This window comes from Carassius auratus, chromosome 8 (assembly GCF_003368295.1).
Source record: "Carassius auratus strain Wakin chromosome 8, ASM336829v1, whole genome shotgun sequence".
In the NCBI taxonomy this organism is placed as follows: Eukaryota; Metazoa; Chordata; class Actinopteri; order Cypriniformes; family Cyprinidae; genus Carassius; species Carassius auratus.
Genome location: NC_039250.1, coordinates 6832693 through 6858556, shown reverse-complemented (window position 1 = coordinate 6858556; position 25864 = coordinate 6832693). Strand labels below are relative to the sequence as shown.

The 25864-nt window shown below is 36.9% G+C and overlaps 2 protein-coding genes across 3 annotated transcripts in view; one reads left to right on the top strand and one right to left on the bottom strand.

The window, feature by feature from the left end:
* Positions 1-124: 124 nt before the first annotated feature.
* On the bottom strand, positions 125-1367 carry LOC113106723 (39S ribosomal protein L55, mitochondrial-like). The gene is made up of 3 exons (XM_026268764.1): positions 1178-1367; positions 621-822; positions 125-367 (listed from the first exon to the last, which is right to left on the bottom strand). Exons 1-3 carry the CDS (start codon positions 1225-1227, stop codon positions 218-220), a joined length of 402 nt encoding a protein of 133 aa, XP_026124549.1. The 5' UTR covers positions 1228-1367; the 3' UTR covers positions 125-217.
* Positions 1368-6609: 5242 nt separating this feature from the next.
* Positions 6610-25864, top strand: part of bcar3 (BCAR3 adaptor protein, NSP family member) — a 66638-nt gene continuing 47383 nt past the window's right edge. The window contains exons 1-3 of one of the 2 annotated variants that reach the window (XM_026269366.1): positions 6610-6806; positions 14098-14236; positions 20061-20175. In XM_026269366.1, coding sequence (XP_026125151.1) covers positions 14147-14236; positions 20061-20175 — 205 coding nt within the window. In that variant the 5' untranslated portion in view covers positions 6610-6806; positions 14098-14146. Of the gene's footprint in view, positions 6807-14097; positions 14255-20060; positions 20176-25864 lie in introns of both variants that reach the window. The other variant, XM_026269365.1, reaches the window with a different exon arrangement.

Here is a 25864-nt window from a genome sequence, read left to right as displayed (position 1 = left end):
CACTTAACATAATAATCTAAATGAATTAATTCCATAAAGGATACTTGCTTTTAAGAATACATATGAAAAAAAATATGCAATTTAGCCCCAATTTAAAAATAAAGAAAGAAATCAGAGAATGACAAACATTTGAAGACTTTTTAATAGCAGGGTGACATAAACAAAATTGCTATATTTTACATGTGAGACGACATGAATCATCTGAATATCAGTCCATCTATTTCTTCTTCCAGAATTTGCTGTAATCATCAACTTTGAAATCATCCTCAAAATCATCCAATTTCTGTTTTGCTGCCCTCTTTGGTTCTCTTTTCCGCATCCTGATTTTCCTCTCCTCCTCTGAGAGGGTGGTGATGTCCACGGGCATCTGGGAGGAAAAATAAAATACATTAAAAACTGTTGATAACTGACTCAAAACACTCACCCTAGGACCTTTTTTAAAACATTTTAAACTACCATTGTATAACAGTTCTTCAAAATAATTCTCCGTTTATCTACCACATCAAAAAAGACCATCAACATGATATCGAGTGAATAACAGCAGAATTAGACTTTTTGGTTGACGTGTGTAGTGTACCTTCAACAAAAAAAGCTTGGAAACTGGAATATAATCCACTAACCTTCATTATTCTTCTGGGCTCTTTATATCTGATGTTGATGGTGGATCCATCAGGTCTCACCAACAGAACGGGATACATCCTCTCATACTTCTGCCTCCCGAAGCGGACCACACACGTTCTGTTGGAGTCTGACTGAAAGACTGTAGTGTGAAATGTGGATGTTGCTTGCAAACACCTGTGGGTGACCACAGCCTGAAGACACCTGTTCAAAATAATAAAAGGACATTACAAATGTAAACATTTCTGAGCATCACTGATTATTTTTATGCTAGCTGCAGCTAATCGAAAAAATAATACAATCACTGTAACTTCAGCACCTCAATCACTTAAAAGTCAGATCATTTGTCACTAAGGAAATAGTTAAGAAACCAAAATCCTTCCATGAGAAGGTCTTACACATTTTTAATGAGGACAAACAATATGTTAAAGGGTTCAAATGAGTCACTCTGGCTTTGTTTAAGACTAACACACAGCTTTAAAAACGAAAAAACATTGACTACCACACTACATCAGAGATGAGAGAACTCAAGGTGCTGTCAGTTCACTACTTAACGTACCTAAATATACTCTTGCAAGGCTGGCCAATTGTATTTAAAGCCATGATCATAAAATCTGCAACACTTGCAACAGTTACGTAGTAAATATTTTCATAAGTGTAAGAAGATAATAGCAGAACACTTTAGAACGGAGAAGGTCACATCAACAACCGGCATCGAAGTGTATCAGCATAGAATGCTCCCCTGGAAACTTGTGCTGCAACATCTAATGGTTCCGCTATTGGAAAATAGTCATAGTCATAATAATTATAATGCTAGTACTACTACTACAAATTATTATTATCAATATTATTTTGTATCTTTGAAGCAAGGGTTTTGGCTGTTTTCCTGTATGTTTTTCCTATTAATTATAGTCAGTGATGTTTAAGAGTAATTGTATAGATCCAGATTTCTCATAAAAGCAAATACATGCAAATGTAAAATATTAAATTGAACATATATTTAAAATTACTGAAAATTTCACTGCATTTTATTGGTTGATACTAAGGTAGGCGTGTCATCAAATGAGGCTAATAGAGCCAACATAATTTTCCCAGAATGCCTCTTCTTACTCCTGAAAGATCACAGCTTATCGATGACCTCCATTTTCTAGGTAGGGATACAGGGGATGAATAGGCTGGAAGCTAGTGCTTTTAGACACCAGAGTTTTAGATAACCTTCAAAACATAAACACATACAAAGCTCTCAATTTGCAATGACAAAATGGATCTCTTACATATACTGTATAAATGCGCTGACTTCAGACAGCGTCATCCTCATAATACCCAGTCCTTCTCAACACATACCAAATGAAATGGTCACAATTACATGATCAGCTGGCATGTCTTCTCCATTCTCACAGATAATGCAAACTGGGTACTAGCAGGATTTTTCTTGAGAAGCAGATTCAGTGTGAGCAGGGAGAGGTTCATTACGAGGAGGGGAAATAGAAAAGGATCCATTCCATTTGATCTTACTAACTTCTCTTTTCAACAGCAAACAATCTTGGGGAAGTCCTCCAGCAGCATATCCACAAGCAGAAACATTAAACTGGCACAACATTTAACACTATGGATCATTTAGTGAGTAATAATTGCAACTGAATGTAGATCATATTCTCAGTCCATCATACCCTGCAACATCGAGACTGTCACCCATGTTGATATAATACTGCCAGGAGTCAAGAGACTTTTTTTTTGTCCAAAGCAAAAACATCTGCATTCATGGTTTCTCATCATCGTCTTGCAAGCTGTCAGTCACACCCTTGGTTTCTTTCTGTGTTGTAACCACGGTATTGAATAACTTCCTCTCCAGCTTCATATGCACATCTGGTGGAGTTTGCATCTACTTTATGCCTCCGTTACTGTAAAATATTTATTTGCCCATCTCAGGGATCAGGTTGAGATGGCCAGACTTTTTCAGTAGACTGGGTTTTTTCTGACGCCCCATGGATGTACTGTACTCCAGTATCAACACATACATTACCTTTGACATAAAAAGAGAAAGCCAGTGACATATTTATTGTTAAATATTAATATAGCATAGAACAGTGCATTACAGGGTCAGAAATTAACCAGGGTTTGTTAGAAAATGTTACAGAATTTGACAAAACTCCCTAGATATTTAAAACATTACTGAAGTTCTTTTGCTTTTATGTTTATCTTCATTTATATTTTATTTAAAATCTCCACATTTCACTTTTTATTCTAGGCCTATATACTGATGAGTTTAGTCACTGTATTGATATTTAACTAAATTTATTCAATTTCTAGGGTTTTTGGCATTAAAAAAATGTATAAACATGACCCCGTAAAAAAATACAAATAAATAACATCTTACACATATTTAGACAGTGGACCTACAGTTCCTGAAATCCATATGAAAAGCTTTTATTGCTCTGGTTGCAATAATTTATAGTTTTAGCCTAAATATTTTTTTTTTTACTAAAAGTCTACCTATTTTGTATAGGCACTAAATTCTGTCTATTCAACTTTCAGCATGTAGTGGCATCGCTAAGTTCTACTTCCTGTTTGACCGCTATGACTGGCGATGTGCCCACACTTAAGTAGACAGAAACATCATACTGTTTTTCTGTTTCTCAGGACGTTTTATGAATATTTGTCCAGTAGGGGGCAGAAAATCCTAAGAAATTAAGAAATTAAATTCTCTGCCCCCTACTGGACAAATTGTGCACATTTGTAGTGGACTACGTTTGAATTAAAGGGGTCATATTGATATGTTTCTTTAGGATCTTAATGAAAAGTCTATAACATACTTTGGTTAAAATTTCTCAAGTGTAGCGTAAAACAGCACCCTCTTTACCTTGTCAAAAACAGCTCTGTTCACAGCGACCCGCTCGATGTTACACTGTTCTTTTGATCAAGACACGGATCACCAGATTACTCCAGAGAAAGTGCCTCCATTATGTGCATTTTAGACAATAGTGTCTGGAAAATTATATGTAAAAGAAAAGTATGTAATATTTTTTGAAACAGGATAAATCGTATTTATTTGATTATTTTTTATTTGTATTCAGGTGATTAAGTGTTATCCTATATTGGATTTGCACCACTTTGTACTAATTATGATGAACATAATGACCCCAAAATAATAGCACCCCACCAATATGAGCAAAGAATATTTTCTTAGAACATGAACAGGTGCACTTCCTTTTCTTTAATGGCAAAATGTCTTGCCCTTAGGCTTTCTCTGTTCAACAAATTTTTCAAAACAGATGTATTGCAGCACGGAATCGCTCAGTGCAAAATTATAATAAGCCAAGTGAAACACTTTGAAACTTGACTTAGCTTGCAAAGTCTGGCCAGTGGGGAACCAAGCCATTCACTTTTGTCACAATTCAAGCCAATCTTGGCTCGGAAGAATCAATGACCTTATTGTGACATTAATTCATCATCGTTGTTAATTTATCATCTTTTGGCGTCATTGAATGCAGGCTTAGTTTTCAATAATCTGAGCTTTGTCTCACAGCAGGGTCAAACCGATCTGATCCAGCGGGAAGCAGGTGAGGGGTAAAATCTGTGGCCTTGACACAAATCAGTGAAAAGACTACACCAACAAACAACAGGCATCTTTTGCTGCACTCAGAGGGAGTGACATCACTCTCATTGTTTATCTTTGCTTGGACTGCATGTACGGACAGTATTGATAGCTGTATCATCATGACAGAAATGTGCCCCTGAAAAGATACGTGTCATGCTTTACACACGCAACACGCTGTTTACGTGTTTTTATCTGTAAGACATTATCATAAATCTGTCATCGGACATGACTCATGTGAGTGTTTTGGAAACATCAATGTGACCATATTTCTCAAGATGATTAGATGATGACTAAAGGATATTGTGGGATTTGGAGAATGTTTGGTTTGAGAAAGTATAAGTCCTTTTTCCCATGGTGCCGTTTTTCACTTTTTAATGAAGTAACTTGTCTGGGCAGGTGAGTCCAGGGGCAACAGTGACCTGGATCCTCTGTTTGTCGACAAACAGGCCCACCCCAAAAACCCAAAGCCCCCAGACACATCACAGTTCACTAAAATATCTGCATTACTGTATATAACTTTACTGATATTTACATTTTCATATCTATTCTAGTGGTGCCAAAAGGTATTTAGGCATTTCAATCAAAAATATAATTCAATCAACTAATAAAAACTAATTATAATAATAGTTGATAATAGTTAAAATTCGGTTAAAATAACTGAATAAAGTTATTTCTGAAACTGGCTTTTTTGGAGAAGCCATTTACTTTTAGTATAATGCAATGAAAATCTCACATTTTTAAAGTGTCTTAAGTGTCCATAAAAGTCCAAATACTGTTTAGCCATTGTACCTTACATTTTTTTTACAGTTCCATCCCTCCTTTTATCTACATTTCTCTTTTCACAGATCATTTCACTCTCAATGTGTGTGACAAATAAACTGTGAAATGTTAGGTAATAAAATGTTAAATAAATTCCATTTTCAAATGCACTGGTCAGTTTTGCTTGCACAAAAGGATGGAGTAGGCTTTCATGCTGGTGGTATGGACCAAAGAAGACAGCAGCTCCAGAGCTCTGTGTGGGTGCAACTTTCTCCTAGCACAGTAAACAGCAAAAAGTAGCCCAAACAGTACTACGTTTGTTTTGTGCTTCACAGAGCTCATTGTGTGCCTGCTGGTGAGTTCTCCATCAGTTTCTCTGGGCACAAAGGGCAAATGGTCCCCCCGGTCATGCCCACCCTGCCTTCTGATAAAAGATGGGTATGCCAGTCATGTCATCCGCTTGTCTCAGAATCACCCAACAGCCATCGCTGTATTTGCAAGACTAATGACAGCACGGCTAAGAGAAAGGCATGATTATGTTCACTCGTGTAATCATTATGCCTCAGTGCTTCTGTCTACCAGGGCAGGGGAATCAAAAGGAAATGTGAGACACCAAAAGCTCTCATCTTCTCACACAGGGGAAGGCCATTAGACTGACAACAGAGCAACTCAATCCATAATTGTACTTTAGAAACTCAGCTCTGTATCAAATTATCAGAGGACTGCATTAAATAATGTTTAACCATATTTTATTAACAGAAATGGTTAAACTAAATGGCTTATGAATTTCAGCCACCACAGAATTGTGCACTCTCTAGAATATAGAATATAATAATCAGATGATAAAATGGGTTCCCTGAGGATTGCAGGATCATCTTTTCATGATTTACTATTAGCTTTCACATCATAAATGTAACTGTAAGGCATACTATTCATCTTCAAAATATAATCTGAATCAGTCACCAGTCCCAACAATTCAACTGTGACTTTAAATATTGATGTATCTCTCTGAATCAGATATTTCTGGCAAGGAGCTTTATGATAAAAGAGGAGGAATGACAGCCCAAGGTAACATCTTCTGCAGAACAATATTCAGAACTGAATTAGTTTTGGTGGAGCGCCAAATAGCAGTCTAATATTTTAATTGCTGCTGCATGGCCCTTAAGCTTATCCTCTATGAGTTTGTCTATTCCACATATTTTAACTATGACTAGGCTATACAAACATCAACCATTTAAGAAACTGTTTTTAATAATTTAATAGATACAATCTGCCCCAAATTCACAGACGTTAAACCAGGGTTAGCCATGCGAGAAAACATTATTAAAAGCATTTTTTTTCTGTCCTCCTGAGAAATTCGCGGGCTCACGCATTTAAAAAATTAACGGTTATACCTGAGACTCACCGACACAAAAATCAGTTTTTCGACTCCTCTACTACAAGTGTAAACTTTAATATACATATGTTACATAATGTAGCCTGTTTGGGAACTAAAACAAGATAACTATTTTGGTCTCAAACAACCGCATGAAATCGGTTATATCGGTTCACAACAATGACGCCCCGTGCGCGGAGTGTAGACCTGCAGACGCAGCATCCCGGCGCGCATTCCAGTGAAAGCGCGTTCAGGCGCGTTGTAATCGCATCCTTGCGGGATTTGTCAGCAGTCAGCATCATTCAGCTTTCTTCGCAGGGAAACGCAGTAACAGCAGGGACAATTCATGCAGAATGAGTGTTTGACTTCTGAGTGTCTGCTCTCTGAGGGGAGTTGATTAATTTGGATCGAAGAATATTAGGCTACTGAAGTAAAATCGCTTGCGCAACCTTCAAGGTGAGTTTTGAATTGAAATATTTTTTGTGCTTGGCTGACTTTTTTATTTATTTATCATGCTTAACATAATACACGACAGATTTGATGTATAGGCTATAACAATTTGCAAAGCCGTTTAATCTTGAAAAACCTAGTGTTTACATGCAAAGTTACGGTAAGCGATTTTAACGTTACTTTCATCTTCTAACGTTAAGTTAAATATTAAAATAAGCCTAACTTTATATTTTTATGTTATTTGCACTTTTTCCATTACTTTGGTCCAGTTACTAACGTTAATAGTTATTAATTTAGTCATAACTGTGGTATAGTCTCTATCCCAATAAAAACAAGTAATTAAGGCTAATTGTCATGTGCAATGACTAACTTAGTTAACAGTTATAAGTAACGTTAGTAATAAAGCTGGAACTGACATTAGTAAATAATAAATAACCTAACACAATATATGCAGAATTGAAACCACAGGGTTCTTTAGATACTACTAATAATAGAAAAACACTCCTAACCTCGAGTCTCTTGACACTGACTAAATGCTTCACAGGTTCGGTAACGGAGTGCTTTGAAACTAAATCACCTGTCCTCAGGGTTCTTCTGTCAGTTAAAAGATTCTGTTAAAAGTTAGTTGGATCAGTGCTTGCCCTTTGTCAAATTTTGACATTAAACCCAAATTGCATTTATGGCACACTGCTTCAACAAACTTCCATTAAAGAAATTAAAATATGTGTGTGCAACTCTTTTGGAACCAAAAGTCCAAGTTATTTGGCTTCAGTATGACTCTTGCCATAGAGGTAAGTGGAGGGCAGAGAGAGAAAGAGTTGAAGAGCCCTTATATTGCTCAGCTCCCAACCCCACCACACACTACAGTGGCATGCTGAGAGCTTTCTTATGTGGTTGCTCACATCCTGATAAACGCCACTGAAGGCATGCAGGGCATCTGGCATCTTAGTTTTTGCAGACAGTCTAGCAATGGTGTTTTCCATGCTTTAAAAGAGGCTATAACCCAGCATGCTCTAAAACATGCAGTGGCTTGTGGGATGCTTAACTCTTGACCACAGGGCAGACAGGTGGGTGCAACTAAATAGAGGTTGCACTGATTGTTTGTGTATGTCCAATGAAAAAGAGTTTACTTTTGACTTATGCTCTGTGTGCTCTCTCTAATGTGTGCATTCATGCTAAACTACATTAAAGAGCACAATAAATTATTAGCTTTATCAATTTTGATTAAAAGGGTTGATCGATAGGACATTCAAATACAATAAAACGATTAAAACCGAGAGATCTTGAAGCACTATGACTGGACTTCTTATGCATTTTTCATGCTTTAAATTAAATTTAAGATATTGATGGTTCTGTGTTGTTTCACTTTGAGGAAACAAATCAATACCACAGTGTTTTTAATGATCTGTGGTCACAATGTGTTTGCTGTTTTTATGAGTTTCCCACAACTGTCCTCAGAAAGCCTGTTTGAGGAGACAGAACTTTGAATGAACTCTGGAGTTAGAAAGTTCCACTTGACCTCTGACCTAGTGCGCATTTCTCAAGTTACACTCAGTTTCTAGTCTTTGCAATATATAAAAAATACTCATAAATCTACACAAACAAGTATCCTAAAGTAACTCACAGAAAAGTGGTGTGCATAGAAGCTGTCCAATTTACATTTCATGAAGTTGAAGGGAGTTAATATCAAAGACAGTTTACACTACACCACAATTTTAAAATCAAAAGCATTATAAAAAGCATAACACTTATAGCCTGCTATATACAAAACTTCTCACAACACCTTGAATGAGGAGGCTTCTAGTTACTGTTTACTGTATCCCAAACAGCTGTAATGGCAAAAGTATCTGGCAGATTGTCTGTGAGGATGAGTCAAGAATTGCCAGGGAATGTTATTAACCTAACTGTGGTGTGAACTCAGGACTTCAGGCACGGCCGGTATGCTGTGAATCAGGGTAGACCATCCTCCTCCTCAGGCAGAACTTTGAAACAGAGCATGTTGGGGAACACAGGGGCAGTACTGAGGAAAGAATCAGTAGTTCATCAAAACTAAGAAGAGATAAGAGACTGCATGGATCCATAGAATAGTTATGGAATAGTTGCTATCATAACATATTGACACAATATTTATTTTGCATACAGTTTATGTATCCTAAACTCTGTGGTAATTAAAGTATAAGCATCATCTGATCGTGACTGCCTTTTGTTTAAAGATGTAATTTATATTGCATTAGAATTCTTTAGATGTATTTTAGGTGAGTTGTTTGCCTCATGGTAAAAGCAGAGATTAGAAGGGGTGTATGGGGGAGAAAGTGGTGCCTGCCTCCTCTACAACTCCCAACTGACATTAACACGAGAGAGAGAGGACTACCAGGACAGAACCATTTTGTACAAAACATCTGCTCACACGATTCACGTGAACTGACAAAATGGCTACATTATCTTGACTGATTGCTAAAGTGTCATAGCGTATCTCAACCTTGTGGAAAAGACCAGTATGTGTAGTGTTTTGGATGATGGTTTCCAGCATGGGATCCTGGAAGCCCCATCGGACTTTAGCTTAACCAGCAAGAGTTTATTGGTCAATGAACTTCACACACACAATTTACCAGTCAGATATTCCTGGTTGTTTTAATGTCAAAACTTGGCAGCACACTCCCAAAATACCTGCATCTTCATCTTAGAGGGTGTTCTAGTCTTGATCCGAAACAGCATTTATATAATCTCACATATACACACTCATACTGTATATACTGTACACCCACCACATATTCAAGTCATGCAGGTCACATATGTTACTCATGTGTATCTCAATCCTGCTGGCCACCACACACACACGTGCACATGCAACATCATCATAAATCAGTGCTGCGTGTGCTCTTGACTTGCAAGATCTCCCACGTGTCGTTCTGGAATGCTTAACTCAGAACAATGATGTCATTGAATCTGGGTTCACTCTCCTCACTTATCTTGAAATCTGACAGTCCAATGCCGATGTCCAATCACATCTTGTCATCTGGTAATGGAATGACATTCTTAATCAGTCATATGAAGATTAAAAATAGCTCAGTTCACTTTATACACAGCAATTTTTAGCTCTTCTCTGTGACATGTTTTTTTTTTTTGGCACTCTACATGCCTACCAGCTGCAAGTGTAAGATTTAGATTTTGGAAAATGTTACAAATTAAAGATTTACATGTATTATAAACCAAAACAGTATTTGAATTTTTTTAAAGCACTGCTAAAAATGTATGAATGTGGCATTTATGTTAAATAATGATTTTCAATAAAACAAGATTTACTGCTGAATATAGTCTATATTAATACATTTTGTAGTTTTCAGATGTTAGTGGAACATATCCATAGTGATGGTTATTCTGCCAACATACCTGTGTGAATTAAAGGTGCTGTAGAGAACTTCTGTTTAAAAAAATATTTTTTACATATTTATTAAAACTGTCATTATGTCCTGACAGTAGAATATGAGACAGATAATCTGTGAAAAAAATCAAGCTCCTCTGGCTCCTCCCAGTGGTCCTATTGCCATTTGCAGAAAGCCATCCGCTCCAGGTAAAAAATAACCAATCATAGCTGCGGTCCGTAACTTTGTTTGTGTTCAAAATGTAGAAAAATTTATATAATAAGCGAGTACACCAAGAATCCATTTTTCAAACCGTGTTTTTAGCCTGTCCTGAATCACTAGGGTGCACCTATAATAAGTGTTTATATTTGGACTATTTTAAATTGCTTCGGGGGTACCGCGGCGGAGTAACCCAGTACCTTTGTGATTCTTCATAGACATAAACAGAGAGAAGTAGTTCCGGCTACGATGTTCTTCCACAAGACGCAAGCAGTTCTGTTTATTAACCGCTAGAGCGTCAAAAGTTCCCTACCGCAGCTTTAAAGTAAAATGGGACCAGCTGATTAAAAGCTGCAAGTCTATGCAAACATAATGTGTCCCATTTGTGGCCCCTTGTGTGCAGCAGAATGTACAAATAGCAGATTATATATATATATATGTATAAATATATAAACCAAATAAAAATCCTTTGTTTCACACAAACTTCTATTTTAGTCTAAAAACAGAGCCACTGAAAACAAAGTAATCAATATTTAAGAAAGTTCAGTTTCAAAATAGCAAACATAAAATAAGAAAATATAAAAAGTCAAAGTCATTTTAGTGCCAAGGAGCCATGCAGTCTCTTGTTTCTGTAACCACAACAGAGGAAATGGGAAGGGGTCTTCTGTTTCCCAAACAGGATGTTCAAAGCAACACAGTGTGTGACTTCACGTGTCCCCAGCCCGCAGTTTGCAGTAATTAGTTCCTGTTGCATGCTTTTCTAATCATCAGAGCTATTTTGGACCCAGTATGAACAGTATATAGACACCACAGCAGCAGTGAATGCTATGGCATAATGTAGTCAGAAGAATTTAGTAAAAGAACAGATTATAGATTGAATCTTAATTAAAAGAGTTCAGGAAGAATATGTTGAATATTATGAACATGATCTTGTTCTGCACTCTATCGATGGTAAATCTTTACAGGCATATATGACATTGATATGTTTGTGTGTATGTGCATACTAAACTCTAAATGCGATTAAGTTATGTCAGGATGTATCTACAAAATGGCTTTTAAGAAAATTGGATCATGCAGATGCACAAGTCTATTGAATGAATATCAGCCAAATAACTGGACTTCATCATCATGATTCTGAAAGGGCATCCACCTTCAGCTTTATTACATGAGGCAAAAATAATGTAGTGTATAAATATACTACTGTTATATACTTTAGTCTATAAACAATATAGTATATAAACAATTAAGTTGTATTGTATGGAATAATTACTCCAAGATTGCCATGCTCTACATCAGGGTTATTCAAATCTTGTGCTGGAGGTAGGTGAGTTTGATCAGGGTTGGAGCTAAACTCTGCAGCGCATTGGCCCTCCAGGACAAGATTTTAATAACCTTCTCTACATGCTGTTTGTTTAATTCATTTTAAATCCACTTGGGTTACATTAATGCATTGGGCTTACAATTCTTTCACTTAATTGTACAATGAATAAATTCAGTAAAAAAGGCTAAAAGCTACTTTTAGTTTGTTCGGTCAATTTATTAATTGTACAAATGGCAAGTGGAACAGCTTTAATGGCTTGAAACTAAACAATAAGCTGTGTATTGGACCTAAAGGCTTGAATATAATTTAAACTGTGATGCTAATGGCTTGAATATCATGTTAACCGAATCTACTATCACTTGATTAAAGATAAAGGCATTTGTTTTGTTTAAGTGCTCCAAGGACATGCAGTTTTCTCTTGTCAGCCAAACAACCTGTCCTCTAAGGTGTGAGACCCACCATACATCTGTTCATGTTGCCACAGGGGTATTGACATTCATGACAGGAATAAACCTCTCCACAATAGTACAAGCTACTCTTCTGATTGCTTTACCCCAGGGATGGGCTGCCGACTGCGAGCACAGCTGGGCCTGAGAGCTATATCGGATTAACTGCAACTTTTTTTGTTGTATTGCCTCAGCAGTGTTTTATGAGCCATGTTTCCACCACTTCCACAGCTGCTTTTATTGCACATTGTGTGAGAGTAGATGAAAGTTGATTGCTGGGAAAAAAGGGACATCAGGATCTTCCTAACTGGTGCATGTCTGCATTAACAAAATGAAATACTGCAGGGTTCACAAACAAGATGAGTTTAGAAACTGAAATGTAATTTAATGAATGAAATATCAAACCCACTCCAAACCATGTTTTAATTTACTGTCAAATTGTAAGCTCAAGGATGTCTCATCAATGCAGGGGAAGAACAAACAGAAAATGTTTCACTACATAATTAATGCAGCTTACTAAAGAAAACATTTGTTATTGCTCCTACTAAAGTATGAGTAATAATAACTACAACAGTGGATATGACAGGTGCAGTTATAACAGTGGAACTCGCTACAAGTTACATTGATATTCCAGTAGGTGGTGACAAGTGTGTTTGTGAGTGAGTCACTGAATAATTTATTAAACTCTTACATTGAAACACACTAATTCATCTAGAAATAAAATAAGTGAGTGAGTCTGGAAATAGACTAACTGGAAATATTGTGTTCAAATATACTCATTATTTACTTTTTATTTATTGAACTGTTGTGTAGGAGCAATATTATAAGCAGTCATATTGCTTGTCTGAAACTATGTTCCTGTCATGATGAAGTACTAGACAGAGCATGCGATGATGCTTGGGGTATGATTAGTTGTGTGATTTGTGAAGTGGATTCTTTTGTTGGCAGGAGTAACCCTTGACAAAGCACTTCTCTCAGGCAAGGTGACAGGGCCTTCTGCGAGGAGCCCATCCAGTCTATAAATACACACTCTTTCTGTCTCTCTCTCTCTCTCTCTCATACGCACACACTCACACTCACATACTAATAACTGTAATGGCCTCCTCTCTGGGTGATCTTTTAAATGATTGGACATATCATGCCAAGATTTGAAAAAACACTCCGCTGCCTCATCCAACTTATTTAATAATTTAATTCCTCCGCATTTTGTTGGTAATTTGTTTGTGTTAGAATTCATGCCTTTAAAAAGAAGACATACATCTCTGATATGTGCATAACTGCCCACACAGATTATGTCCATTAGAAGAGAAATGTCTGGTGATGTGACCAATCATACTTAGAGTTTTTGAAGGAGAAAAGGAGTAGAAATGCTGCCTTATCATAAATAAGCTATTAAACTAAGGGGAGCTGGTTCATATAGTAATTAAAGCCTATGCCAACACCATAAATCCATAGTGCGGTTTCACAGTCAGTAAGAGGGAGGACATCCAGAGTCATGCAAGCACACAAATTGCACATATGCATTTATGCACATGTGCTCCACCCATCACACATGCTCACACTCATGCACAAAACTGCACTGTGAATCACTTCTTAATCATAATGAAACCGTTCAAACTGCTTATTAGATTTCTTGGGACTGCTTTGCTTACCTTAAGTACCATGTACTTTCTTTTTGCGGACCCCCAGGGTTCATTGAGAAAGAATGTGCAGACAGATTTGTTAGCTTCCAGGATGATTCTGTACAATTTTTTTCATTTGTGACTGAAGGCAAGGCCAAATAATGACTCGAATGTCATGTGTCAGATAACTCATCATGCTATATAGGAAAATAACCTGATGTGGTTTAGACCAGTGAGACATGACCCAAAATGTATCTCCAGTCTATTTGAAAAAAGTATTAAGTAAATCACAATATTAATGCAAATAATGCTTTGCTTTTCTTCTAGCCTTCCATACAGAGGGGCATTAGAGGCAACATTTGGATAAAATTCCATCATGAAGCACATGTCCATCTCGAAATGGTTAAGTCAGCTGGGGCTACCGCAATACTGCTCGCTATTCGATGAAGAATATGATGGAGTGGAGGTAAAGTCAGCACACACTGTGAGTTTAGAAACACATGCACATGCTTACACACACATGCACACAGAGCTGCATGCCTCTCACTGTGTCATGCAATTATTCAAAAATAGTTATTTGAAATTGCATGACTGCCTGTGAGCTTCTCTTTATTATTTATAATCATAAACAACTTCAAAGTCAAAGTGAGCTCTGAAAAGCAGCAAACCTTACAGAAAAGTGAAATCTAAACTCTGTGGTTGAACTCGGGAAAGCACGCTGAGATTCCGTTCAAAGCATTTCACTGAATTTAGACCAGCTGATCTGACATATGTATTTTCAGCCATATACTCTTGGCAGCACACTTCACCTGTAAGTGCGTCCAGGAACAGAAGTAAAACAAAGATTCTGAAAGTATTTTTGTGTACCAGTATGCATGCTTGACCTGACTATAGTGCTAAACTTCACTTCTAAAGCTACTGCCAACAAAATACTTTAACCACACACATATTCCTAAATTTTAAACTTCACTCTACATTGCACGAATACTGTACTTTACTTTTTATCTTCAATTCCTGGTGTAACATTTTAAATAATCAGGAGGAGAGTGAGAGTTTTTTTTTGTTAAAGGTTTGTGTCCAATATAGTATAATACTCCAAATACTCCATTTCAGATACATTTTTGGGCATCCCATTTACATTAGTATAGGGTTGTCCAATGTATTTCCTTGAGAACCACCTGCAGAGTTTAGCTCTATCCATAATTAAACAAACCTGAACCAGCTAATCAAGATCCTAAGGATAACTAAACCGTTAGCTGTGATGAAACAGGTTGCAGATGAACTCTCAGGAGCGGGATCAGACACCCCCAGGGCCAGATTAACACTTTGTTGTACCCTGGGCAACAATATTCAAGGGCCCCATCATCACGACCCCAGGATCACCATAATATGGTCATATACAGAATGTATTACTGTAATAAACAGAAAATATACTCAATACTTCAAATTCTAACTGTCATCAGGTGTATTTCGATTTACAAATATTTAAATGCTCATAGAACTACAAATGCACTACTATGTCCCCTATCAAAGACATTCACTCACATATGATGCTATGAAAACAAAACTCATCAGCATCTGTATAATCTGGTAAAATTGACCCACTACATTGAGAGGGAGGGAAATATCCTCCATTTTCACAAAAATGAATAAATAAGCAACCACTTTCAAACCATTGTTTATTAAACAACATTTATTCCCCATAGAAATGTATTGAATTGATAGAGCTATAACAGAAGACCACAGACAACACATCAAGAAACAATTTGGTCCTCAGCTCATTTTAAGCAGAAATCACCCTGACAGGGTGACCCTGTTTCCTCAGAATTCAACAAGGCAATCAAGTTATTAGTCCAACACAAACAATTTGAAATCTGCCCGTTTACCCCTCCACAACAATTTACAGCATTTTAATGAAGCTGGCACCTCAAGCAAAAAATAAATAAATAAAATCCAGTATCACGATTATCTGCTTATAAACATTTTTATCCTAAGCTCATTTTAACTTGTTTTAAAATAGAACAACAACATATCACAGCACAATTAACCAGTTAAACATTTTTGCTACATAAACATTTAAAAATCTGTCAATTTCTCTGAAGAAGACAAGACAGAAAAAAATGCTACATAATCTGGCAAAACACACATTTTTAGTCCTAAATAATAACGAAGTGCATGTTTGAATTTGAAATGCTCTTCGCTCTCTGGGCTGTAAACGTAAGCTGGCGGTGTAGAAAAGTCCTGGATACCTGAGTTGTCCTCGTCGTTGACGGGAGCTGACTTAACAGATCTGTCGGCAACATTAACAGGAGTGAAGAAATTTTCTTATTTTAGGTATATACTTTAAATTTTCTACGTTTCTGATGTCCTTTCCTTTTTTAATTTCCGCTTCGCGCTCCCACTTGGCTTCTCCATGTCAGATTTTTTTCTGTTGTAGCAACACCTGACGTAACCCGCCCGGCGTAACATTTGACCCACCTCATGCGGACTGACCAATGAGGAGAGGGTCTTAATTTAAGACTCTCAACCGCTCTCAACTCACGTTCAAAGTCATAGGCAGCGCAGCGTCTCTCTGTGCAGCGCAAAAGCCTGTGTTGAGAGTTCGTTTAATATAAAGCGAGAGATTACCAGATACAGTATTTTGCTCGTGCCCTTGCTGCCCTGGGCCCTTTAGAGGTCTTGGCCCCTGGGCAATTGCCCAGTTGCCCGTATGGTTAATCCGGCCCTGGACACCCCTACATTAATGTATTTGTAACACAAAACATAATTTTCATTTTCATTCTAACCAGAACCATGATAGTTGTATGTAATGGAAACATTTTGATCACCACCTGTCACACACAGCATGAGCCCCAGGTGACTCATTTTCAGTGCCCTATAAAGAATTCCAGTTGCTCAGCTCTGAAATAATTTATTGTATGCTCCACAAATAACAAGATATAAGTCACTGTCTTCCACACAATTATCCACTTTACAATTTAACCAGCTCTATTTTCTAGAAAGAAAAAAAAAAACACTCAACTGCCAAGAAAGAAATGAACAGTGGATCAGAAACAACAGCAGTGTTGACTCTGAGACAACTACAGTACATGTCCATTAAAGGCTCGCTGATTGCTTTGTGCAATGCACATTAACGGTGAATCATATTTCCGTGATTCCAACTCACTAATGGAGTGCAGGGTAAAGCCTGGATGAAGAACAGCACCAATAAAACAGCTATTAAGTATCCATTACCACTTTAACCAATGATGAAAGAGCTGTTTTCCCTTTATTTTATAACTGATTTGAGTGACTAATATGTTTGACTTATACACCAACAAACACATTTATATAGCTTCCATAAATTCTGTTTTAAATTTCAATTCAGTGCTTTTTTTATTAAAATTCAGGAACTTAAAGGGATAGTTCACCCAAATTTTTTTTTTAAATTATGTCATTAATAACTCACCCTCATGTCGTTCCAAACCCGTAAGTCCTCTATTCATCTTCGGAACACAGTTTAAGATATTTTAGATTTAGTCCGAGAGCTTTGTGTCCCTCCATTAAAAACCTATGTATGATATACTGTCCATGGTTAGAAAGGTAATAAAAGCATCTTCAAAGTAGTCCATGTGACATCAGAGGGTCAGTTAGAATTTTTTAGAAGCATCGAAAATACATTTTGGTCCAAAAATAGCAAAAACTACGACTTTATTCAACATGATCTTATCTTCCGTGTCTGTTGTGAGAGAAAGTTCAAAACAAAGCAGTTTGTGATATCCGGTTCGCGAACGAATCATTCAATGTAACCGGATCTTTTTGAACCAGTTCACCAAATCGAACTGAATCGTTTTAAACGGTTTGCATCTCCAATATGCATTAATCCACAAATGACTTAAGCTGTTAACTTTTTAATGTGGCTGACATTCCCTCTGAGTTCAACCAAAACCAATATCCCGGAGTAATCCATTTACTCAAACAGTACCTGACTGAACTGCTGTGAAGAGAGAACTGAAGATGAACATCGAGCAGAGCCAGATAACGAACAAACGATTGACTCGTTCTCGAGTCAAGAACCGGTTGCATCAGTTTTTGGATCACCAGTAGTGATGGGAAGTTCGGTTCTTTCGGTTTGGAACGAAATGAGGATGAATCATTAATGACATAATTTTCATTTTTCGATGAACTAACCCTTTAAGATCTACAAACCTTCTGCCAAAACAACAACATAGTAGCACATCTCTTATATCTACCTGTTCACTCAAGAGGAGGTGTCTGAAAAGCTGCATGCTTAGTGACATGTTTTTGAAGTCTCAGCATGAGAGATTGATATGACACCAGACATGGTAAATAAAGAGTTGAGTGTGCAGAGGCTTTGTCATGGCTTGTTAGATTTAGCTGTGGGTTTTAGCTGTGGGTTGAAGGCAGATGAACAATGGGCCCTTACCAGCATGTTATCCCCTCGTTTGGCCTTTCACTGGCTTTCTTTTTTGTCTGCCACTCTGTCTGTCCCTGTCCACCACCCTTCTCTCTGCTTCTCCAAATTAGCCTGTAAAAACAGAGACATGGCAGTGGGAAAGAGTACTTGCTGCTGATGTAGGAGATTCTGGGTAGAATCCATTCGATCCATTGGAGCAGATGAGATAAAACACACAAAGAGAGCAATGCAGCATGCATCTGCAACTCCAAAGTTAGATCAACACTTCTTCACCTCACTGCACCAATTCTGCAAAACAGAGTTCACACGGATTCTCATAGCTCAGCTTAACGTATGACTTGGTAAAGGCCTTTGAATAATGAGAATGAACAGCACTAAGATTACCAGGACATTTTAAAGCTGCAGCCGGTAACTTTTGGTTCTCACGTCTGGCGGAAGAACATTGTAGCCGGAGCTACTTCTCTCTGTTTACATCTATGGCAAGTCACGCAGGTACTGTGATACTCTGCAGCGTTGCCGACCCCAACCAGACTAAAATAGTCCAAATACAAACACTTATTATAGGGGTACCATAGTGATTCAGGATAAGACAAAAACACGGTTTGGAAAATGGATTCATGATGTACTCGCTTATTATATATATTTTTTACATTTTCAACACAAAACAACTTTGTGGCACAGCCTTGCGCTGATTGGACCAGAAGAGCCGGGAGCTGTGGATTTTTGCAAAACAAATAACAGGCAGAAGTGCGCTGAGCCATAACAATATTTTATTTTGAAGAAAAAGGCAGGATTCTCTGTTACATCTTGGTCACATGAAGGCCACAGTTTTTATGCCAGTTGTATCATTTTATTTTGTAGTATTTATCCGTCACACAGTGTTCTTCCGCCAGACGCGAGCACCAAAAGTTACCGACTGCAGCTTTAAATGATTTTTTTTCTCTTTTTTCTTTATTAAAAATAATATACTAAAACTTTTAATTGGTCATTTTAAATTCAATAGTAAGTATATTCAGGCATTACAACATTAGAATTGGAGTATAGAATGTTTAAAATAACATTTACCCAAGTAAAAACAAAGTTGTAAATAAACTATTGGAGAACAATTTACAAGAACAAGAGTTAAAGTATGAAATCTTGCTTTCAGGATTGCAGTCTTTCTACTTCAAAATGTCATGTTTAATTCAATGTTACATTCTTTTTCGTTGTAATAAATTGTGACATTTACTAGCAATTTCTGAGTGAAAATCCTTTCTACATAATTTATGTTCTCCTGTGTACCGATATCTTTGTCATTTCCATGAAAGGAAACATTACAATATACAATCCACAGAAATGGCTAATTTCAAAACACAAACAAATTCAAATCTTGCATATTTAGGATGGATAGTATGCAAATTGGAATGCAGCCACAAAAATCTGAGCAAACCAATTTTAGTTGCATTGACAAAATATGGGCAGTCCCAAATAACCCAATATGCTGTGAAAGCACATGTTTGTTATTGTTTATTTTGGAAGGAATGCTTTGGCATGTGCACTGTAAATACTAAACAGCAGAAAATAGCACATAACCTTCAATTAAACAGCTCTTGTTTTGTCCTGCCAGGAACAATGAAAGCAGAGATGCCGTCTAAAACATAGCCGTGCGTTTTTGTTGTGTCAGAAGCGAAAGGAATGTATCGTTTGAAAGCCACACGAGGCCTGGCTTTGAGGAGTGGCGAAGCACAGTCCGTAATCACACACCGCTAGCTTAAAACATACGCTTTTCTGATGTTTGTTTTTGTGTGTGAATGATAGATGGCCATTAGTTCTAGCCGTTGTCATTCTCACCACATATTTAAACCACTTCAACTCTGTTTTCGTCTCTCTTTAGGACTTACTGCACCTTACAGAGATGGATCTGTTGGGTATGGGGGTCCAAAGTCGTCTCCATCGCATCCACATTCTCTCCAGTATCCAAGTGCTGCGAGAGCGTGAAACAAAAAGAGGTCAGTCCCGGTCTTTTCCCACTTAGGTACACTACCGTTTACAAGTTTGGGGTTAGTACGATTTTTCAATGTTTTTGAAAAAAGTCTCTTATCCTCACTAAGGCTGATTTTATTTAATCAAACATACAGTAAAAACCATAATATTGTGGAACTGAATAGAAATTAAAATAAAATGTAGTAATAATAAAATGAAGTTTATTCCTGTGATAGCAAAGCTAGATTTTCAGCAGGCATTATTCCAGTCATCAGTGTCACATGATCCTTCAAAAATCGAATATGCTAATTTGATGCTCAGGAAGCATTTTTTATTTATTATGTTGAAAACAGTTGTGCTCCGTTCTTAATATTTTTGTGGAAACTAACATATTTTTTCAGTTTTTTTTTGTCTTTTTTGTCACTTTAATATATCTTTGCTGAATAACAGTAACATTTTCTTTTTTTTAAATTATAATAATAATAATAATTAATTAAATAAATAAAGAATTAAAAAAATAAAATTCAAATCTTATTAACCCCAAACTTTTCATTGGTAGAGTAGGTACAAGCTTCACTTGTATCCCTATTGCCAACATAGATGATAGCTGCTCAAGGGGTGGCAGCTTACTGAACTGACTTGGCTTCTGCTATTTATAAGGGCTTTTTAAAATAAAAAAGTTGTAAAAGAATCATTAAACTCAACCAGCAATTAAAGAATCTATCTCCATGCACACACCTCCTCATAAACCACAGCGGTTAAAACAGAAGCAGGAGCTTATATTTATGGATGTTTTCTCTGGCTGGGCTGAGTCTGCTGCTCCATAGCCATTCTTCTACTGGACAGCATGTGACACTGAAGAGCTTCGTTAATCACAGCAAGGCTATCTGTAGGGTGTGAGAGCAGTTCAGGCTGCAGGCATGGGGACACATGCATATGGGGTCAAATCAACAGGGATTAGCTCACAAAACTAAGCATTGGAGTGTGTGATAGATCTCCCTGTGGAATATTGTGTGTGTGTAATGGTAGTGCCTATACATAAACTCATTGCCAGCTCAGCTTGGTGGAAAAGTTTTAATCTGAGACAAACATAATTATGCTATCCTCAAGATCTTCAAGAGGTCATCTCAAAGCCTTGAAAGTGATACACATCTAATCAGCATGCTGAAATTATGGAGATAACGGCTCATCAGAGAACACTAAGAAACATAAGAAGCATTTACTGTCAACACTGATAGTGAGTCATGAATGGACATGCTTCTGCACACTCACACACAAAGAAGTCCTAACATCAAACTACCCCCCTCAGAGTTGACATGTCTACATTTTTTAGCATTGACTTGAAAAATTAAACTAATCGTTATACTTACAGTTTAAACATCGACTTACTGACAGTGAAAATTGTATAATTTAATGTATTAAATGAACACGAGTTGGATTACATGCTGTATAACTAGTCAATTATTAGCACAAGTACATTCATTGTAAAGTTGCTTATGGGGGGCTTTACGGTCACAATTTTTTAAAAGCTACTTTGAAACAATATGGATTTTTATAATTGCTTATAAAAATTACTTTTTTGACATTGTTACATAGTACAATAAAGTATGTCTGAAAACCATCAAGAAAAAACATTACATCTGATGACAATCAAGCCACACTTTACATTTTATAATTTATTTTCATCGTTTACAAGAAAAAAAACACCTTTTTCCCAATTAATCTAAATGGCCAGTTGAATGCATAAAAAATTTTTTTTTAAGAATAGGATTTTTTTTTAAAATAAATTATAAAAAAAAAAATTAAGATGCAAAATTTTTTTTTTCTATATTAAATAAAATCAATGAAATAAGGAATTATCCTTAATCTACAGGTGCATCTCAATAAATTAGAATGTTGTGGAAAAGTTCATTTATTTCAGAAATTCAACTCAAATTGTGAAACTCGTTTATTAATTAAATTCAATGCACATAAAGTATTTGGTTCTTTTAATTGTGATGATTTTGGCTCACATTTAACAAAAATCCACCAATTCACTATCTCAACAAATTAGAATATGGTGACATGCCAATCAACTAATCAACTCAAAACACCTGCTAAGGTTTCCTGAGCCTTCAAAATGGTTTGGTTCACTAGGCTACACAATCATGGGGAAGACTGATGCTCTGACAGTTGTCCACAAGACAATCATTGACACCCTTCACAAGGAGGGTAAGCCACAAACATTCATTGCCAAAGAAGCTGGCTGTTCACAGAGTGCTGTATCCAAGCATGTTAACAGAAAGTTGAGTAAAAGGATAAGGGTGGAAGAAAAAGATGAACAACCAACTGAGAAAACCACAGCCTTATGAGGATTGTTAAGAAAAAACTATTAAATAATTTGAGTGAACTTCACAAGGAATGGACTGAGGTTGGGGTTAAGGCCCACAACACAAAGAAATGTCATGGAATTTGATGAACCACAGACAACATCAGAGGCGTCTTACCTGGGCTAAGGAGAAGAAGAACTGGACGGTTGCCCAGTGGTCCAAAGTCCTCTTTTCAGATGAAAGCAAGTTCTGTATTTCATTTGGAAACCAAGGTCATAGAGTCTGGAGGAATGATGGAGAAGCTCATAACCCAAGTTGTTCGAAGTCCAGTGTTAATTTTCCACAGTCTGTGATGATTTGGAGTGCAATGTCATCTGCTGGTGTTGGATTATTGGGTTTTTTTTAAAACCAAAGTCACTGCACCCATTTAGCAAGAAATTTTAAAGCACTTCATGCTTCCTTCGGTTGACCAACTTTTTGAAGATGCTGATTTCATTTTCCAGTAGGATTTGGCACCTGCCCACACAAAGTTGGTTAAATGACCATGGTGTTGGTGCACTTGATTGGCCAGCAATCTATGGGCTATTGTCATGAGCTGAAAGCCACTGTCAAAGAAACCTGGGCTTCCATACCATCTCAGCAGTGCCACAAACCAATCACATTTTTTTTTATTGGTCTTGTGAAGTATTGAAATTTGTTATGAATTGGTGGGTTTTTGTTAAATGTGAGCCAAAATCAACACAATTAAAAGAACCAAAGACTTAAACTACTTAAGTTTGTGTGCATTGAATTTATTTAATACTCAAGTTTCACAATTTGAGTTGAATTACTGAAATAAATGAACTTTTCCACAACATTCTAATTTACTGAGATGCACCTGTATTACCACCAACCACCCATCACTAAGAGCACAAAACTGACATGCTGCTTATTTTAATGAGGCAGGTCACTTTTTCTGAGCTTGTTTATTATTTTTTGAAAAATCTGGCAACACTGCCACCCCTACCCTTCAGTCAAACAGACACACAGACAAGTGTCTATGTAGAGGAGGAGCAGACACACGGTGCTGTGTTCAGGAGCTGCCAGGTGATTATAAAATCTTTCACCCATCCCGCAACCCCGGCAGTCAGCATTGCTGTGGGGGCAACCCTCCACTGTGTGTAATTAAGTCCTTAAAAAGCATGTCAAGACACACACATACAAACAGTGGGCTGACAGGCCAAGGCTCGTTTCCCAGGCATAACATACTGCCTCGACTCTATTGCTATAGAGACTCTGACACTGGGCTGTTGAATTAGATGTCTTGGATCAGCAACTTTGCAGATAAAATGTTTTTTAAGTTTTATACAATAGGAATAGTGCTGAACAGCTATTGATGCTTGGGTTATTTAATATTACAAATTAAGTAAACACAAACTTAAAAAGGGTTACAGCATAAGCAAAAGCTTTGAGCAGTCTGAAAACTAACTGTCAATTTTAAAAAAATGTCTGGTCTCTACTGGCATGGTCCCATGCTTGAGGACAATAACCATTGTTTCCCTGAAATGTTTTGGCTGTTTGAGGACTCAATAGGTGGTCCGTTTAAATTGGGTTCGACACCTTTACCCCATCCCATTCTAGTAGCGTCTCCATTCAGCTCCTGTATCCTTCACATCCTGTGAGAAATTCAAATGTTACACATACAATTTCAGCTGGCAATATTATTTTAACAGCTGTATATTCAAATCTTATACTGAAAAATACATATATTTATTGAAACACCATTATTTCCAGAAACGACCAATTTAGTATTTTATGTACTTCAAAGTTTTTTCTTACCCTTTCACTTTTATAGTTATTTGAAATCAATCTCCCAAGCATTTCAACCTTCTAAAGTCCAAATTTAATTGAACACTCAAAAATGAAACATCTGTCATTTGTTTACTCACCCTAATGTTGTTCCAAACCTTTATCATTTGCAAGCAAAAAGAATACGTTTAGCAGAAAAAAGTGGTCTGTTCGACTTCTAAAGCCACATGATTGTTTTGCATATGGACTACTTTATGGTACATATATGAACTGTTCTTTTTTGGAATTTGACAATCACTGTTTTTCTATACTACAAAACATATTTTTGTGTTTCCTAGAAGAAAGAAAGACATACAGGTTTGACATCACTTGAGAGTAAGTAAATGTCTAAATGATGATTTTTTTTTTTCTTTATTCCAGTATTCATTTAGCTTCAGGCATTATTTTATTTGGTGCTTTTTGTGTAGTTGAAAAGTGTGTGCCAGAGCATAAACACAGTACTCACATGTATTTGCAACACTTTTTGCAGTGATGTGCAATGATGACAGGCTGCACTTGTGTAGAAGGGCTGGAGTTTGCTATTAAATGAAGCATGCTATTAAATGGGTGGTTGGCTCACTGCCTTCCCTGCTCTCAGCGGAGATTGCAGATTCGTGCTTTGCCACCATAGAGTATATAAAATTCCATACATAAGCAGTTCTGAGCTACATAAGCTCCAAGGTCAGCAATGCATCCTTCTATGTGGGTTTCATAATTTTTTTTATTATTATTTATTATCCAATATATGTTCTGTTGTTGCAGAAACTATGATTAAGACTAAGCATGAAAATAGTTGAATTACAGAGTGGATATACGCTCAAATTAAATCCCAATTATGCAGTTCTTTCATTAAGCACTTGGGTGCTTTGTAAAACCTAATCCAGCATAAGCATTAGAAAAAGCAGCATAATTCTAAATAGCCTTGTGAGAAAACGTGAGAAAACTAATCACAGTTAGATGAAAGCCCAGGGTGTCTCTTGGATATATTCTGGGCGTGTCTTGGGCGTTTTGTGGGAAAGCTCTTCCCTGTCCATGCGCTCATATTGGGTGTGAGAGTATAGAGCTGGCATCAGCTCCATCACCCCTCAGTCACATTCAGCTCTGTGCCAGCATTTCATAAACAAACACATTTCCCAGCCAGAATGAACAGCTGGGCCCCTCTTAAAAAAACCTCTGTTTTGAAACTTGATACATGTTCAAAATATATCTTTCATGACGGATGATACTGGGGCAAAAAGTCCCCAGTCTTTTCAGATACCCGCATTAAACTCTTTTGTCTGATAGACAAATTTCACCTGTAGAAAGTGTCCATTATTCTTCTGAGCAATGTTTAAATATGTTTAGGAGGGATTTGTTAGCATTTATCAAGTTCAACAACATGCCCAAAAGACTTGACTCAGAGCAGATGCCACATTTGATTTATTCTAAAAACACAAAATGCATTAATGGAAAAAATACATCTGAGGATTTCAATATTTTTTTTTTACCTCGTTAATGCATGTACCTTGTCTTAATGTGAATGATTCATCAATGCACATTAGTCTCAAGAAAAAAAAAAATGTTAAAAATGTCTTTGGAT